The sequence below is a fragment of the Dermacentor variabilis genome, chromosome 1 (genome assembly GCF_050947875.1).
Source record: "Dermacentor variabilis isolate Ectoservices chromosome 1, ASM5094787v1, whole genome shotgun sequence".
NCBI classification, from domain to species: domain Eukaryota; kingdom Metazoa; phylum Arthropoda; class Arachnida; order Ixodida; family Ixodidae; genus Dermacentor; species Dermacentor variabilis.
The window spans coordinates 130,443,722-130,460,348 of record NC_134568.1 but is presented as its reverse complement, the minus strand read 5'-3'; the positions used below and the strand labels follow the sequence as shown (position 1 = coordinate 130,460,348).

The 16,627-nt window shown below is 44.8% G+C and overlaps 1 protein-coding gene across 1 annotated transcript in view; it reads left to right on the top strand.

The window, feature by feature from the left end:
* The first annotated feature begins 8,566 nt into the window (after window positions 1-8,566).
* Window positions 8,567-16,627, top strand: part of LOC142571992 (nose resistant to fluoxetine protein 6-like) — an 85,115-nt gene continuing 77,054 nt past the window's right edge. The window contains exon 1 of the mRNA XM_075680766.1: window positions 8,567-8,942. Coding sequence (XP_075536881.1) covers window positions 8,636-8,942 — 307 coding nt within the window. The 5' untranslated portion in view covers window positions 8,567-8,635. The remainder of the gene's footprint in view (window positions 8,943-16,627) is intronic.

Genomic DNA, 16,627 nt, shown 5'->3' with positions numbered 1-16,627 from the left:
CCCCGTAGGTGAGTACTGGTAAGACACAGCTGTTATGCACTTTTCTCTTGAGGGATAATGGCAACCTGCTGTTCATGATCTGAGAATGCCTGCCAAACGCAGCCCAGCCCATTCTTATTCTTCTGATTATTTCAGTCTCATGATCCGGATTCGCGGTCACTACCTGCCTAAATAGATGTATTTCCTTACCACTTCCAGTGTCTCGCTACTGATCGTAAACAGCTGTTCTCTTCCTAGACTGTTTAACATTACTTTAGTTTTTTTGCCGATTAATTTTTAGACCGACCCTTCTGCTTTGCCTGTCCAGGTCACTGAGCATGCATTGCAATTGGTCCCCTGAGTTACCAAGCAAGGCAATACCATCAGCGAATCGCAAGTTACTAAGGTATTCTCAATTAACTCTAATCCCCAATTCTTCCCAATCCAGATCTCTGAATACCTCCTGTAAACACGCTGTGAATAGCATTGGAGAGATCGTATCTCCCTGCCTGACGCCCTTCTTTATTGGGATTTTGTTGCTGTCTTCATGGAGGACTATACGGTGGCTGTGGAGCCACTATAAATATCTTTCAGTATTTTTACATACAGCTCGTCTACAACCTGATTCCGTAATACCTGCATGACTGCTGAGGTTTCGACTGAATCAAACGCTTTCTCGTAATCAATGAAAGCTATATAGAAGGGTTGGTTATATTCCGCACATTTCTCTATCACCTGATTGACAATGTGAATACGGTCTATTGCTGAGTAGCCTTTACGAAATCCTGCTTGGTCCTTTGGTTGACAGAAGTCTAAGGTGTTCGTGATTCTATTTGCGATGACCTTAGTAAATACTTTGTAGGCAACGGACAGTAAGCTGATCGGTCTATAATTTTTAAAGTATTTGGCATCCCCTTATGGATTAAGATTATGTTGGCGTTATTCCAAGATTCCGGTACGCTCGAAGTCATGAGGCATTGCGTATACAGGGTGACCAGTTCTTCTAGAACAATCTGACCACCATCTTTCAAAAAATCTGCTGTTACTGATCCTCCCCAGCTGCCTTCCCCCTTTGCATAGCTCCCAAGACTTCTTTACTTCTTCCGGCGTTACTTGTGGGATTTCAAATTCCTCTAGACTATTCTCTCTTCCATTATCGTTGTGAGTCCCACTTTTACTGTATAAATTTCTATAGAACTCCTCAGCCACATGAACTATTTTATCCATCTTAGTAATGGCATTGTCGGCTTTGTCTCTTAACGCATACATCTGATTCTTGCCTTTTCCTAGTTTCTTCTTCACTGCTTTTAGGCTTCCTCCGTTCCTGAGAGCATGCTCAATTCTATCCATATTATACTTCATGTCAGCTGTCTTACGCTTGCTGATTAACTTGGAATGTTCTGCCAGTTCTATTCTAGCTGTAGGGTTAGATGCTTTTGTACACTGGCGTTTCTTAATCAGATCTTTCGTCTCTGCGATAGCTTACCGGTATCCTGTCTAACGAAGTTACCATCGACTTCTATGGCACACTCCTTAATGATGCTCATAAGATTGTCGTTCATTGCTTCAACACTACGGTCCTCTTCCTGAGTTAAAGCCGAATACCTTTTCTGTAGCTTGATCTGAAATTCCTCTATTTTCCCTCTTACCGCTAACTCATTGATCGGCTTCTTATCTACAATAAGAAGCCGAACGCTGTTGTTTTACAATGACATAAAATAGGAAAATCACCATCAATGGAACCCTCTTAACTGCAAACGCTAGATATAAAGTTTATTCGCGTTATTTGACGCCAAAATGGTTTTATATTACTAGAAAGTGTTTTTACAATCGCGCGCCAATCGTGCGCTGCCGAGGAGTGGGCACTGACATGGCGAGCGCCGTAGAAGACGACGCGGTTGTAGCCACCTCGTAAGGAGCGGCGGAGGAGGACGATATCGAGGCACCCTACCTCAAAAGATTTCTAGTATTTGTCCGAGCGTCGTGCGCATGCATGAGTTGCGAGGAATAGGTCTGGGAACTTTCGCTTCCCGCAATCTGCCTTTCCCTATCACTATATAAATGTTTACACCGTTAATAGTGTTTTCTTGTCGCACTGGTAACACCCTTACCGTTAAGGCCATAAAAAAATTTATAGAGGACGACCACGGAGCTCTAACTGGACGTGCGATAACAAAAGACGTAGTTGAAAACTATGTAGTCATTCTGACAGCCTTGGACGCACCGAAATATCCGACAGGAGAGTTTCATATCTCTCCCTGTGAAATTCTCTTGTCGGATATTTGTGCGCACCCAAGGCTGTCAGAATGATTACATAGTCTTCAACTAAACTAAAGGTAGCGACGTTCCTCCTCTCCTCGCCTCTCCTTCTCCTGGTCCCCTCGCGTCAGGCGCCATCCCTCGTCGCTCGCCCTCTGTTTTCTCTTGATCGCGGCGATCGTGGGGCTGCTAGAGTGTACTGGAATACGGTTGTCGTCTAGTACATTCGAGTGCTGCGAAGCGCTTTCTAGAGCAACTGTCATGGTGCCGGCGCAATGCAAATGCTGGCGCGCTCGTTTCTGCGGAAACGGTGTGAACGCAATCTTGTGACTCGGCTCCAAAAGCATGGAGGCGCGGACAAACCCCGGGCCTCTTAGCCTGTCCTAGCTTGCCGGCTTAGGCGGCAAGATAAAATGATGTCGTTACCTTTAGTTTTAATATTCAGTGGGCTTAGGACGAAGTAGTGTTCCTATATACTATAGACCTTTTGCATCCGCGATGTGGCAGCAGTGCGTTCATGACCCCAGGGAACTTCCGGTCAGCCATTTTCGACAGTCCAGTTAGCCAAGAAAAAATAAGTATTTTGTCGCATAGTATACTCCAGGCACATATTCTTGGTGTTTTCAGATATAAGGAACGTGCGCTGAACATCAAGCTCATGTAGGGGCTTTTTTTGTTCCACTTAACACTACAATTCACCTGTCAAACGTTCCAACTCTGCAGCAAAACTGGTGCCAGCTGAAGGGTCCTATAAGTTTATAGGCTATTGTAACATATGCCGCTATTGAGGGTTTAACCGGAAGTCTTCTGGGAACTCTGTTTGTTAGCATGAAAAGGGTCTATATACAGGAAAACTAGAATGGATGGATGCATGGATTGATGTTATGATCGTCCCCTTTGGAACGGGGCTGTGGGTTGCGCCACCAAGCTCTTCATCATCATCATCATCAGCCTGGTTACGCCCACTGCATGGAAATGGCCTCTCCCATACTTCTCCAACTACCCCGGTCATGTACTAATTGTGGCCATGTTGTCCCTGCAAACTTCTTAATCTCATCCGCCCACCTAACTTTCTGCCACCCTCTGCTACGCTTCCCTTCCCTTGGAATCTATTCTGCAACTCTTCATGACTATCGGTTATCTTCCCTTCTCATCACGTGTCCTGCCCATGCCCTCCCCCCCCCCATTTCTTTTTCTTGATTTCAACTAAGATGTCATTAACTCGCGTTTGTTCCCTCACCCAATCTGCTCTTTTCTTATCCCTTAACGTTAGGTCAATCATTCTTCTTTCCATAGCTAGTTGCGTCGTCCTCAATTTAAGTAGAACCCTTTTTGTAAGCCTCCAGGTTTATGCCCCGTAGGTGAGTACTGGTAAGACACAGCTGTTATACACTTTTCTCTTGAGGGATAATGACAACCTGCTGTTCATGATCTGAGAATGCCTGCCAAACGCACCCCAGCCCATTCTTATTCTTCTGATTATTTCAGTCTCATGATCCGGATCCGCAGTCACTACCTGTCCTAAGTAGGTGTATTCCCTTACCACTTCCAGTGCCTCACTACCTATCGTAAACTGCTGTTCTCTTCCGAGACTGTTAAACATTACTTTAGTTTTCTGCAGATTAATTTTTAGACCCACCCTTCGGCTTTACCTCTCCAGGTCAGTGAGCATGCATTGCAGTTGGTTCCCTGAGTTACTAAGCAAGGCAATGTCATCAGCGAATCGCAAGTTACTAAGGTATTCTCCCTTAACTCTTATCCCCAATTCTCCCCAGTCCAGGTCTCTGAATACCTCCTGTAAACACGCTGTGAATAGCATTGGAGAGATCGTATCTCCCTGCTTGACGCCTTTCTTTATTGGGATTTTGTTGCTTTCTTTATGGAGGACTACGGTGGCTGTGGAGCTGCTATAGATATCTTTCAGTACTTTTACATACGGCTCGTCTACCCCTGATTCCTCAATGCCTCCATGACTACTAAGGTTTCGACTGAATGAAACACTCTCTCGTAATCAATGGAAGCTATATATAAAGGTTGGTTCAATTCTGCACATTTTTCTATCACCTGATTGATAGTGTGAATATGGTCTATTGTTGAGTAGCCTTTACGGAATCCTGCCTGGTCTTTTGGTTGACGGAAGTCTAAGGTGTTCCTGATTCTATTCGCAATTACCTTAGTAAATACTTTGTAGGCAACGGACCAAGCTCTTGCTATATGCCTAATGTCCTACCTAGGCTAAAAAAAAAAAAAAAAAACACGGCACTCCAACAACCAAATTTTCGGACCCCCTATTGCGAACTTTGCTTTTTGTACGTCTCCGTTTTTTGTTGTTCCCCTGCGTTTCTTTCGTCCATCTTCCAATCTCCTCTTACTAATCTATATTGCGGACATGTTTACTTTTCCCTTGTTCTCGCTGAACCCAAGAGCTTCAAGGAGGCCAATGGTGCCTAAATAAAACATAAATAAAACATGCAGTCTAATAAAACATGCTCCATCGCTTCCCTAGCTTTACCGCAGCAAGCACATGCTTCTTCTTCCTTCTTATATCTCGCTTTATAGCTCCGTGTTCTAAGGCATCCCATCGTGCTTCGAAAGCTAATGAGCTTCCCTTTGAGTTATCATAAATTGTTTCTTTCCTGATTTCGTTTTTGCTTTTAAATAGTTACTCATGGCAGGTTTCTTTTCCATTGCTGCCACCCATGAGATTATTTCAGCCTCTATGACTTTCCGCTTGACCTTCTTTGTTGCTGTGTTGCCCACCCTACAGGTCGCATACTTGCTGGTAAGCTTCCTAGTTCTTTTCCTCCACTGTGAATCAATGTTTTTCCTGTGCAGATACCTGAACACTCTCCCAGCCCATTTACTTTCTTCCATATTCCTCAGCCGTTCTTCATACTCAATTTTACTGCGAGCTTCCCACACTTCAAAACTAGTCCAGCCCATATCACCCTGCACAGCTTCAGTTGTAGGCTTCCCCTGAGCGCCCAATGCGAGGCATCCCACTGACCTTTTGTTGTCATCGAGTCCTGATTGTACTCCTGGTTTCAAGCAAATAACCGCATTTCCAAAAGTCCTGGAGCCATTACACCTTTCCACATATTCGGAGCCCCTCGTAGCTATTGTATCTCCATAGCTCTCTGCGCTTCATTATGGCTGCATTTCTCTTCCCCTTCACTGTTAATGTTTTTCCTGTGTTTCCATATATCTATTGCCTTCGTTTATCTATATACCAAGGTGTTTATATTCATTTACCCAAGGTATTTCTTTGCCCTGTATTGCCACTGTCTGTTCACTGTTTTCATTGAATACCATAACCCCTGATTTTCTAACGCTAAATTTCAAACCTAAATTCTTGCCTTCGTGTCCACAGATATTAGCCAGACGTTGCAAATTACTTTGCTTGTTAGCCAGCAACACAACGTCGTCCGTATAAAATAAACCTGGAATCTGCTGCTCTACTACTGTACCCGCCTGTTTGTATGAGAGATTAAACCCGATATTACTTCCTTCTAGCGCCCTCTCCCTCCTCACCATCTACATCATAAACAGCAGTGGGGATAACTGGCACCCCTGCCTCAGTCCCTTGTTGATATCAACTTTCTCCTCGCTCATCATGCCTTCCCATTCAACGCAAACGGTATTTTCTAGGTAAATCTCTCTCAAAAGCTGTAGACCATCGTCAGCTAAGCCTTCCCCTCCCAGAATATCCCACAACATGTTGCGGTCTACGGTGTCATATGCTCCTGTAATGTCTAAAAAGGCCACATATAACGAACGAAGGGGAGCACCGCGCCGCCTGGTGGGAGCCTATAAGAGAGAAGAGGGGGACGGCGGCGCCGCGCGCTGGAATGCGGCCCCCGCACAGTTCGTGTAGTTGGCGCTAGATGCGTTTGTGGCTGCGTTTGTGATTACAGTGCTGTATAGTTAAAGGCAACGATGGATGCCGCGTCTTCTAGTGGTACGAGTGATCCTGTGCACTAGGTTCGAAGGAAGAATGCTGATGCGATGCGACGAAAACTCTAGCACGTCTCACCATTCCGCGCAAAAGGGACAAAGCAGGGGAAATTAATGCTAGTGCATTACTGTCCCATGAATCCCATTGATCGCCTTCAAATTACGATGGTAGCGTAACATACGTCTGAAAGCAACTAAAGGGGCCAAGACCAAGAAAATGTGTTCGCTTTATGAAAAGTTCATCTTATTAACGGAACTCATCAAAGAAAAAAAATATTATTCTTGGTTCTGCCGAGCATTGAAATCAAAAAGGCACGTGTATAAAAGTTACATTTATTGCAGTTGCGTCATTGAAATCATTGTTTTATCTACTTTTCTTTGGGCCGCTCAGTAATGTTTGCTGCAAATAGAAAATTTCCAATTGCTCTATTGAAACTGACATTTCACGCAACTTGATCAAAACATTTTCAATGCAATCGTGTTTAGACAACGTGCCAAAGTATGCGAAGTATTATCAGCTGCATTATGTGTGAGCACCACTTGTTCTAAATTTTTGAAAAATCGCCTGTGACAGCATAATTCTTGTCCTTGAGCTGGATTATTCGAAGAAGCGGACATTACTAGCCCGAGAAATCGTAACACATATTCAACTAATTAAAAAAAAATTCCGAATGAACTTCTTAATTAATCACTTTGGGGCATTGTAGCCGGCGAGTTTGCAAGACGTCTCCACTTGAAATGAACTTCCAGGATGAGACAAGTTGCGAGATATTATTTCCCAAAGTGTGGGACGTAATACAATGGCGTTCTAGTTACTTAGGTGCTTCATTGCATAAATAGCGTTCTGTTAAAAAAGTAAGTGGACCAACAACTAGTGCATTTTTACGGCGAGTTTGATGGCGCATATATCTCCAAACTGGTGTCATGCTGGGAATTCATTCCAACTGGCCTTGCAAACTCACTGATTACAATTACTAAATTGCCCTATTACCTTAAATAAAAAAATTAACAAGTTAACTAGTGACTCTGTCCTAATTAGTTGAATATGTGTTTCGATTTCTCGTGCAAGTAATGTCTGCTAATCCAGCTCATGGACTAAAATTGTGATATCTGAAACAGACGAGATTTAAAAATTCCGTAAAACTTAAAAATAATCACCCTGTATAGTAAAAACCATCGTTATCGGCAGGCACCTTGAGGCCCTCCTCAATGAATGTTTGTGTGGCGGTAGTCCTGAATGTCTTTCCCATCATCGTCGACCTTGGTGTAGTTTTATGTGCGCAGAAACATTTGCTTTTGCCAGAGCGACAGATCGCTCTGGCCATCTGGCTAAGCCGAGTATAGCTTGCATCAGGGATGGCGATGGACATTTGGCTTAAACAAATAGACGGTTCTGGTTCGCTATCTATCTATCTATCTATCTATCTATCTATCTATCTATCTATCTATCTATCTATCTATCTATCTATCTATCTATCTATCTATCTATCTATCTATCTATCTATCTATCTATCTATCTATCTATCTATCTATCTATCTATCTATCTATCTATCTATCTATCTATCTATCTATCTATCTATTTTTGCTTGCGGCCTATGGTACAACTAACCAAACACTTGGACGTTGTTTGGCACATCGGGAGATTCGGCTCAACCAGGTTCGTTTTAGTGAGAGTCTACTAAATATTGCATTGAAATTCGCCTAGTGCTTTTGCTACCAGTGCAGTGCGAACTGAGCTGTTTGACTGATTCAAACAAATCCCTTTAAAGATTCTTGAAAATTGACATTTGCACAGTCAGAAATTCACCTAAAGGGAAACTTTGTTTACAGGCCCCAGGATATATGAAAAATGACGAGAGAGCTGTGGAAAGCGCTTGAAGTTCCCCCTCCTCTCTCTCTGCGCCCCTCCCCTCTTCCCCCCGGTTCCTTTTCCTTACGTTTTCCATTTTCGTGAAGTGAGAGTTACATCACCATTGTTTGCGCCGATGTACGAACAAGATCTGCACTTCCAAGGACTGGCTTTTTTCCTCCTAGCAAATGCTGAACCTGTCATCTGTCGTATGCTTGGCGTGACTCACAGTATATATGCGCCTATTTGTCCCGAACTGACCCCGCATATGCATCATGAACTGTAAACTAAAAATGTGGATGCGAGCTTATAGGCGTTCGCTTCGCGCAACTGTCGAGCCCTCGAGGAAGTTTGCTGAGCATACAACGACGTGGAGCTCGAGGTGACACAACACCGACGCGTCGGCGCTGCGGACTCTGACGTTTCGGGTGGCGGGGGCCATAGGCGAATACGAGGAAACGAAAATCAGCAGAAGGACATTTGGAGAAACCCTTCCTGTGGCGGACGTCCTGGGAAACCGCTGGCACGAGTGGCACCTTTGGCGTTGCAGGAGCAGCCTCACTACACGAGAGCGTTCCTGTGTGTCGGCATCCATGAGTCTCATTTTCCAGGCTGCCTGCATCGTGACCGTCTGTGTCCAATGGCTGGCTTCGTCGCCACTGGAATTCACAGGGGAGTGGAATCAATCGACGACCGTGAGTCCGACTACAACAGCGCTGCCGAAGTCAACGACGAGAAACTTGAATGCTGACTTGGAAGGCGCATTCAATGCTCTTGAACCAAGACTCAGGCCCCTTCTCAAGTACATCCACAAGCACCCGATGGTCAGGACTGACTGCAAGCTGGGTCTTCTGAAGACGGCGCTCGCGCTGAGAAAAGGCGAGATGTGGGCGTTCAAACGTGAGTACATGACCGAAGTCTCTTTCGCTGTAAAACATAAGTAACGACTCGCACTCTCTTTGTTCTTACCCTCTAAAGAAAGAAAAAAAAACTCATCCCCTATATCTAATAATCAGATACGAGGTTATAAAATATTATGCAAAGCCCACATGACTATCGGATTATTGGAGACGGGGATATGATTCTTTTTTTGTTTTTTTAGGAGTGCCGATCGAGTTCCAATGACAGAGTCCTTGTCAAATGTTTCGAAGCCACTGAGCACGTGACCAGGCTTGTCGTATGACCACGCACCAGGGTGCCCGCACATTTTTCGTTGCTCCGATAGCTGAAATTCAGATGGAGAGTGTGCAGTCTTCACATGCGCTCCGCCATGCCAGACATGCTATACCTGAGCTTTACAATAAAGCTTGGTGCCCCAATTCTGCGAGTACGTGGTACTCGCAGATTGGTTTCCAAACTATACCTTTTGCCTCACTTTTTTTTCTTTCTCTTTTTTTTTACGTGCAGTGATCCAAGTGGACAGCAAATGCTCAGACTCACTTGGATCATTATTACGAAAAGCACCGTATGTGCGTATGTAATGACGTGACGCCCCCCCCCCCCCCCCAGCACACACTTCGATACTCCTAAATGCTTAGATAGGCCGCGCAGTGTTGAATGTGTCTGAAACTATACTAGATGTTTCTTTTATGCGCAACACATTAAAGAAAACTGTTATATCTGGGGCCTTGCCGTTTTTGCTGATAGGCTATGTGGCTAGGCGGACATTAGAAGCAAGAAAAAAAAATTCGACAATAATGCTAGTCTAAGGTTATCTGTCAAGGATACACGACTTCACTTCTATTCGGCTTCAATTTCACGCCTAAAACGCATGCCCTAAAGTTAATAATTAAGAAGTAATTGGCATAAGTATATTAATTAGCGAAATTATCGTTGAAAAATTTCTTGCTGCTATGCTAACCTAGCCCCATCGCCTATTTGTGAAAACATCCGGAACCTAGATACGACAGTTTCATTGTTTTCTTTAAAATAAAAATTTTCTCATAAAAGGGAACACTCGAGGTGGTGTCAGCACAATGAAAGTGATAAAGGAAATAGCACTTTACGTCAGCATGACGCTGGACGTCATTCGATGTCTCGGTCGTGCGTTCGGATAAAGCTTGAAGCAATCGCATAACGCATATGCAGCAGTCACAGCGCATTTGAACGTGCGATTTCCCAGGGGACATTTGTTTATTGCGTACAATGTTCGAAATATTCAGGTTTGTTATAAACGGGTTGGACTTATTCAAGGTTGATTTTCAGTGGTTCTGTTCTGCTATCTCTGAATGGGAGAAAATAGGTTGAATTAAGAAGAAGCTTTAGTTCGTGGCCGACCCGGATTTCTCGATTCAAACTCATGTGAATTTAATTGAATTCCATTCTGCGGTTTTACGTATCAAAACCATGATTTGATTATGAGGAACTGCATAGTGGGGGACTCCGCATTAATTTTGATCGCCAGGGGATCTTTAACGTGCCCCGATGCACGGGAAGGAAGGAAGGAAGGAAATCTTTATTTGGTCCTGCAAGTAGGGATAATTAACCACTAAGCGGGCCGCTCCCACGTCGGGACCGGAAGGCCAAGCCTCACGGCCACGTCGTGAGCCTGCTGGACAGCCCAGAATTGTTCACGGGACACAGGCGTTTTTGTATTTCGCCCCCATCAAACTACGATTTCCGCGGTCGGGATTAGATCCCGCGACCTCGTGCTTAGCAGCGTAAACTCATGGGAAACGCTGAATCGTTCTGTCCATATCATGCTTAGGTTCTCGACTATTCACAAACGCCATAGGTAGAGTTGTGCTTCGTCATTACTTGGGAGGGAGTAATCGACCATGGGGCCACCGAATAGTTAAAGAATCCACCGATGATTACGATACTCCCGAATGCGAAATTTGAGCGCAGCAGTATACGTTGTTTGAATCCCACCGATGGCAACGGTTGTTGTGGTCGCACCGGTGGTACGACCTGTTGGGAACTCGGCGCTGACGCCCGTTGTTTCACCTGGGTCGCAAGCCCCAAGGGTAGCGTTGGCCTGGCGGCCTGGGGTACAACTGGAAGCATCCGAAGGTCCCGGCAAAGCATGAGTCGACTGGTAACAACAAAACAACTTGTTTATTTTAACATCGCAAAGAGTTGGCGGTCAGGTTGACCGAAGTAGAGAGACGGGAGAGCACTTTACTCGACAGAAGAAATCGGAGCCCTTCTTTTGGCGTCCGGGGGCAGCTGTTTTTATACTCTCGCAGTTGAGGGCAAGAAGGAACCCCTCAATAGACGAGCACGTGATTGTACAATGAGATAAGGTGACGCATACTGTCGTAGCGCCGCCGGTCGGGCACAAAGACTGGGAGGAGAAGGTGACTCCTACTGTCGTATCGCCTCCGGTCGGGCACAATGGCTGGGAGGAGAAGGTGACTTCTACTGTCGTATCGCCTCCGGTCGGGCACAATGGCTGGGAGGAGAAGGTGACTTCTACTGTCGTATCGCCTCCGGTCGGGCACAATGGCTCATACACTCACACACGCACATGAAGACACGTGGCATCGGAACATGCCTGGACGCGCTTGGCGGGGAGCGTAGCGGCGACGCCGAACGGGCCAAAATGTCTGCCGCTTTGTTGCAGTCGCGCCGGCTAAACCGCGCGTCGTAGGCGAAACGTAACAACGTGGTTTCTTTTCGCGATATATTGGTTGGCCCGGACAATCTGTCTCATGCCTGCACAGTGCAAATGAGCGAAGTGCGGCGCGACTGCCTCGCTAATCCTGAGAACGCGAGAGGCAGCGTGCAGGTCACGATTCAAAGCAGCCACCGCAGAGAGACCTCCGCTCACGCAGCGCTTTGTTCTGACGCGCTCGCCGCATGCCTTATCGACGGCGTCATCGGTGAAGAGACGTCGCGTGCTTTTTTCTTCGTTTGTTGGCAGGTCGGTGCTGTGTTCACATGCTTCGTCCTTCGTTCTTAACGCGAGTCATGTCTTACGAAGATGACGACGTCGTTGCCACTGATCGTAATCACGTTGCTGTGCTCTCTTCTGTTGCGGCGTCGCCACGTTCCAAAATCAAGGAGAATGAGGTACTGGGCGTCGCCTCCGCGTCCTTGTAATAAAAAATAAATAAATTATGTGGTTTTACGTGCCAAAACCACTTTCTGATTATGAGGCACGCCGTAGTGGAGGGCTCCGCAAATTTCGACCACCTGGGGTTCTTTAACGGGCACCTAAATCTAAGTACACGGGTGTTTTCGCCCCCATCGAAATGCGGCCGCCGTGGGCGGGATTCGATCCCGTGACCTTGTGCTCAGCAGCCTAACACCACAGCCACTGAGCAACCACGGCGGGTTCCTTGTATTCAGGGTCCGTCTTGTCGTACAGAATCGGATATGGTGCACTGTCTCCAAAAGCCTTCCCATCAGGGCGTCTCGGTTTATACTCATTATTGTAACAAACAATCTCAAACGATGATAATCTAAACAAGCGCGAACGAGACCAAACCAAGCAAATCAAACAAGCGCGAGCGAGAGCTGACGCGAACAGACGATGTTACGAAGCGAGGGGTCCGGCTGAGACCACACTCTAAGCACGGTAACATTTAAGTTAACCCATATTTGCAAGTAACTTATAACATAAAGTTTACTCGGTTACTAAAAGCAGCTCGATCTTTGTGCTTTTGTTAATTTCCATCATGGATAGAGGTTACATGTGTCGAAGTATCTATTTTAAAGGTTACTGCAACGCCAAATATTTTATAACCGTTAGATTGTAACTTATAAAAAGTTTTAACTCATGACTCAGCGGGCCAATTGTATGGATTAGCAGTTTACAGATTATTGTGTCGTATTAATTGCGATCCTGATATGGTGTTTTCAGCCAGACTAACCTGTGCGATATGATTTGCGGCAGTGGGATTGAGACAGGTTGGACTAAATTAAGATTTTATTGGTACAGTTGGGATCTTTGGCTTCGCAATGTCACAAAATGTCATGAGCGCATGGTTAAGTCATATATATATATATATGTGTGTGTGTGTGTACAAACGAAAGCAGCATCTTTAAATTATATAATATTAGCATGATATATGGTTCTGTGACAATTTGACAGAACTGTAGATTGACTATTATTTTTAGTTACGGTAGACGCACGGCGTAATCAAACAGCTTCAGCTTCAGCCAAACATGAGCGCAGTCCTTTGCATGAGTCCTTCTCTGCGTTACGCAGCTCTCGAGATGCATGCCGGGAAGAGTATCGCCCGCGCGGGATTTTTGTAACGGTCGGTGTCGCGCTTTGTTTTATCGCTTTAACGACTTTGTTACCCTCTCCGATTTGGTGGCGTGCGCTTACCAAGCGTGTTGTGTGTCTCAGTCGCTCGTGACACGTGGTACAGTTACCAAAAATACTCATAAAAGGGCGCGAGCCGCTGAAATGAAGCCATGACGCCGTGCAGCAGGAACATGTTTGGCGTGCTGCGTGGCCGCTGCAAAGAGCCGCATTGCCGATGGACAATGGTAAAAGTTCTTTGCTTACCTGAGAGTGTTGAGCATCGGTTGTGTTGTGACTGCTGTAACAAATGCGAAGACAGCAATAAATGTGACCTAGGTAAGCAATGCTTCTTGTTCAGTGATTTATTTGCCGGTGTGTGTCTGTGTCGTATGCTGGTAGAATTCGCGGGAAGGAATAAGCTGTGAATAATAAACAACTTCTTCAGGAAGTGTAGCAACAGAAAGTGGACCTGGAAAAGCCCTAACGGTGAAACAAGAAATGAGATTGATTTCATACTTTCTGCCAATCCCAGCATAGTGCAGGATGTAGAAGTGTTAGGTAGGGCAAAGTGAAGTGATCGTAAGTGAGTGAGGGCTAGGATTCAACTCCATTTGAAGAGAGAAAGAGTAAAATTTGTCAAGAAGAAACAGGCCAACCTAGATGCAGTAAGGGTAAAAGCAGACAAATTTAGGTTGGTACTTGCAAACAAATATACACCCTTAGAGCAGAGAGATGAAGGTGACATAGAGGTAATGAATGAAACCGTAACTAGGCTGGCTTCAGAGGCAGCAATTGAAGTGGGAGGTAAGGCACCAAGGCAACCAGTAGGCAAGCTCTCCCAAGTAAAAAAGGACCTTATAAAGAAACGACAAAGAATGAAAGTGTCCAACTCAAGAGATAGGATAGAATTCGCGGAACAGTAAAAACTGATCAACAAGGCGAAAATGAGTGACATTCGAAATTATGACGCGAGAAAGAGTGAAGAAGCCGTAAAAAATGGAGGCAGCCTGAAATCAGTGAGAAGGAAACACGGCAGAGGACAAACCAAGATGTATGCACTGAAAGATAAGCAGGGCAATATCATCATCAATCTCGAAGATATAGTAATATCAGCGGAAGAATTCTATACTGACCTGTAAAGTACCTAGAGGAGAAAGGATACCTCAATTAGAAACAGTAATGAACAGGATACAGAAACTCCTCCTATAACTAGCGATGAGGTGAGAAGGACGTTGCAAGACATGAAACGAGGAACAGCGGCAGGAGAAGATGGAATAACAGTCGATTTAATCAAAGATGGAGATGGCATAATGCTTGGAAATGTGTTGACTCTTTATACGCAGTGTGTATTGACTGCAAGAATCCCAGAAAACTGGAAGAATGCAAACAGTATACTAATACACAAAAAGGGAAACGGTAAAGAATGGAAAAATTATAGGCCCATTAGGTTACTTCCAGTATTATATAAAATATTTACCAAAATAATCTCCAAAAGAATAAGGGCAACAACCAAGGGAACAGGCTGGCTTAGGGCTGGAGGAAGGGATACTCTACAATGGATCACATCCATGTCATTAATCAGGTAATCGAGAAATCCACAGAGTACAATCAGCTTCTCTATATGGCTTTCATAGATTACGAAAAGGCATTTTATTCAGTAGAGATACCAGCAGTCATAGTGGCATTACGTAATCAAGGAGTACAGGCCGCTTACGTATATATCTTGGAAAATATCTACAGAAATTCCACAGCTACCCTAATTCTACACAAGAAAAGTAGGAAGATATCTATAAAGAAAGGGGTCAGACAAGGAGACGCAATCTATCCGATGTCATTCACTGCGTGCTTGGAAGGAGTATTCAAACTGGGAAGGCTTAGGAGTAAGAATCGACGGCGAATATCTCAGCAACCTTCCGTTTGCCGATGAAATTGTTCTATTCAGCAACACTGCAGACGAGTTACAACAAGTGATTGAGGACCTTAACAGAGAAAGTGTAAGAGTGGGGTTGAAGAATAATATGCAGAAGACAAAGATAATGGTCAATAGCCGGGCAAGGAAACAAGAGTTCAGGATCGCCAGTCAGCCTCTAGAGTCTGTGAAGGAGTACGTTTACCTAGGTCGATTACTGACTAGGGGACCCTGATCATGAGAATGAAATTTTCAGAAGAATAAAAATGGGTTGGAGCGCATTTGGCAGACATTGTCAGCTCCGCGCTGGAAGCTTACCATTATCACTGAGGTGTACAATCAGTGCATTTTACCAGTGCTGACATAAGGGGCAGAGACTTGGAGACTGACAGAGAAGCTTGAGAAAAAGTTTAGGACCGCGCAAAGCGATGGAACGAAAGATGTTAGGCGTAACGTTAAGAGACAGGAAGAGAGCGGTTTGGATCAGAGATCAAACGGGTATAGTCGATATTCTAATTGACATTAAGAGAAAAACAATGGAGCTGGGCCGGTCATGTAATGCGCAGGTTAGATAACCGGTGGACCATTAGGGTTAGAGAATGGGTGCGAAGAGAAGGGAAGCGCAGTCTAAGATGGCAGAAGACTAGGTAGGGTAATGAAATTAGGAAATTCACAGGCGCAAGTTGTAATCAGTTGGCGCAGGACAAGGGTAAATGGAAATCGCAGGGAGAGGCCTTCGTCCTGCAGTGGACGTAAAGTAGGCGGATGACGATGATGATGTCTCTGTCGTACATTTTACCGTCAGTTCATGCTCATGCTCACGCTACTCAGTTTTTTTGAAGCGAACTACTTGCGCGCTTCCTAAAAACTAGTTTTTTGTATCTCTGTTAGTCACCGTGTTTGTTATTCTTAAAGGTAAAGTTTATGTTGTCTTCTGTTCAGACGCACAGCTAGCATTAGACCTCATGCATGGAACTGGCGTTTTGTGTTGATATGGTCAGACTGATATGGATATTTTACTATTGAATTGTAAACTATACTTATTTAAAGAATAATAGCAGATCACGGTGAAGCGCGCACAAACAAGGACAAAGTGAGGAGTTGACAACACAACTGCTTACTTCCAACTGATCGATTACTTTACTTTAGTCTTTAGATTTGTCCTGTTCCTCTTCCTTTCCTCTTTCCTCCCCTCCTTCCTATCTTCCATTTCTGCGTTGCTGTCACCTCCCTTCAGAAGAGTAGGCAGGCGTTGTGCCCCTTCCGGTGGCAGTTGCCAGCCTGCTCCTCGCTTTCCCTTTCCTGTTAACTGTGTATATGTATTCAAAACAAATAATAATAATAAATAATAATAAAATTTACAAAATTGCATCATATGAATACTTTCATTCATGACGTCACAAGACCGAAATGCCGACATCAGGTGGCTATGCTCAGAAACTTACTTTCTTTGGACGACACAAAAACAGAAGGAGCGCT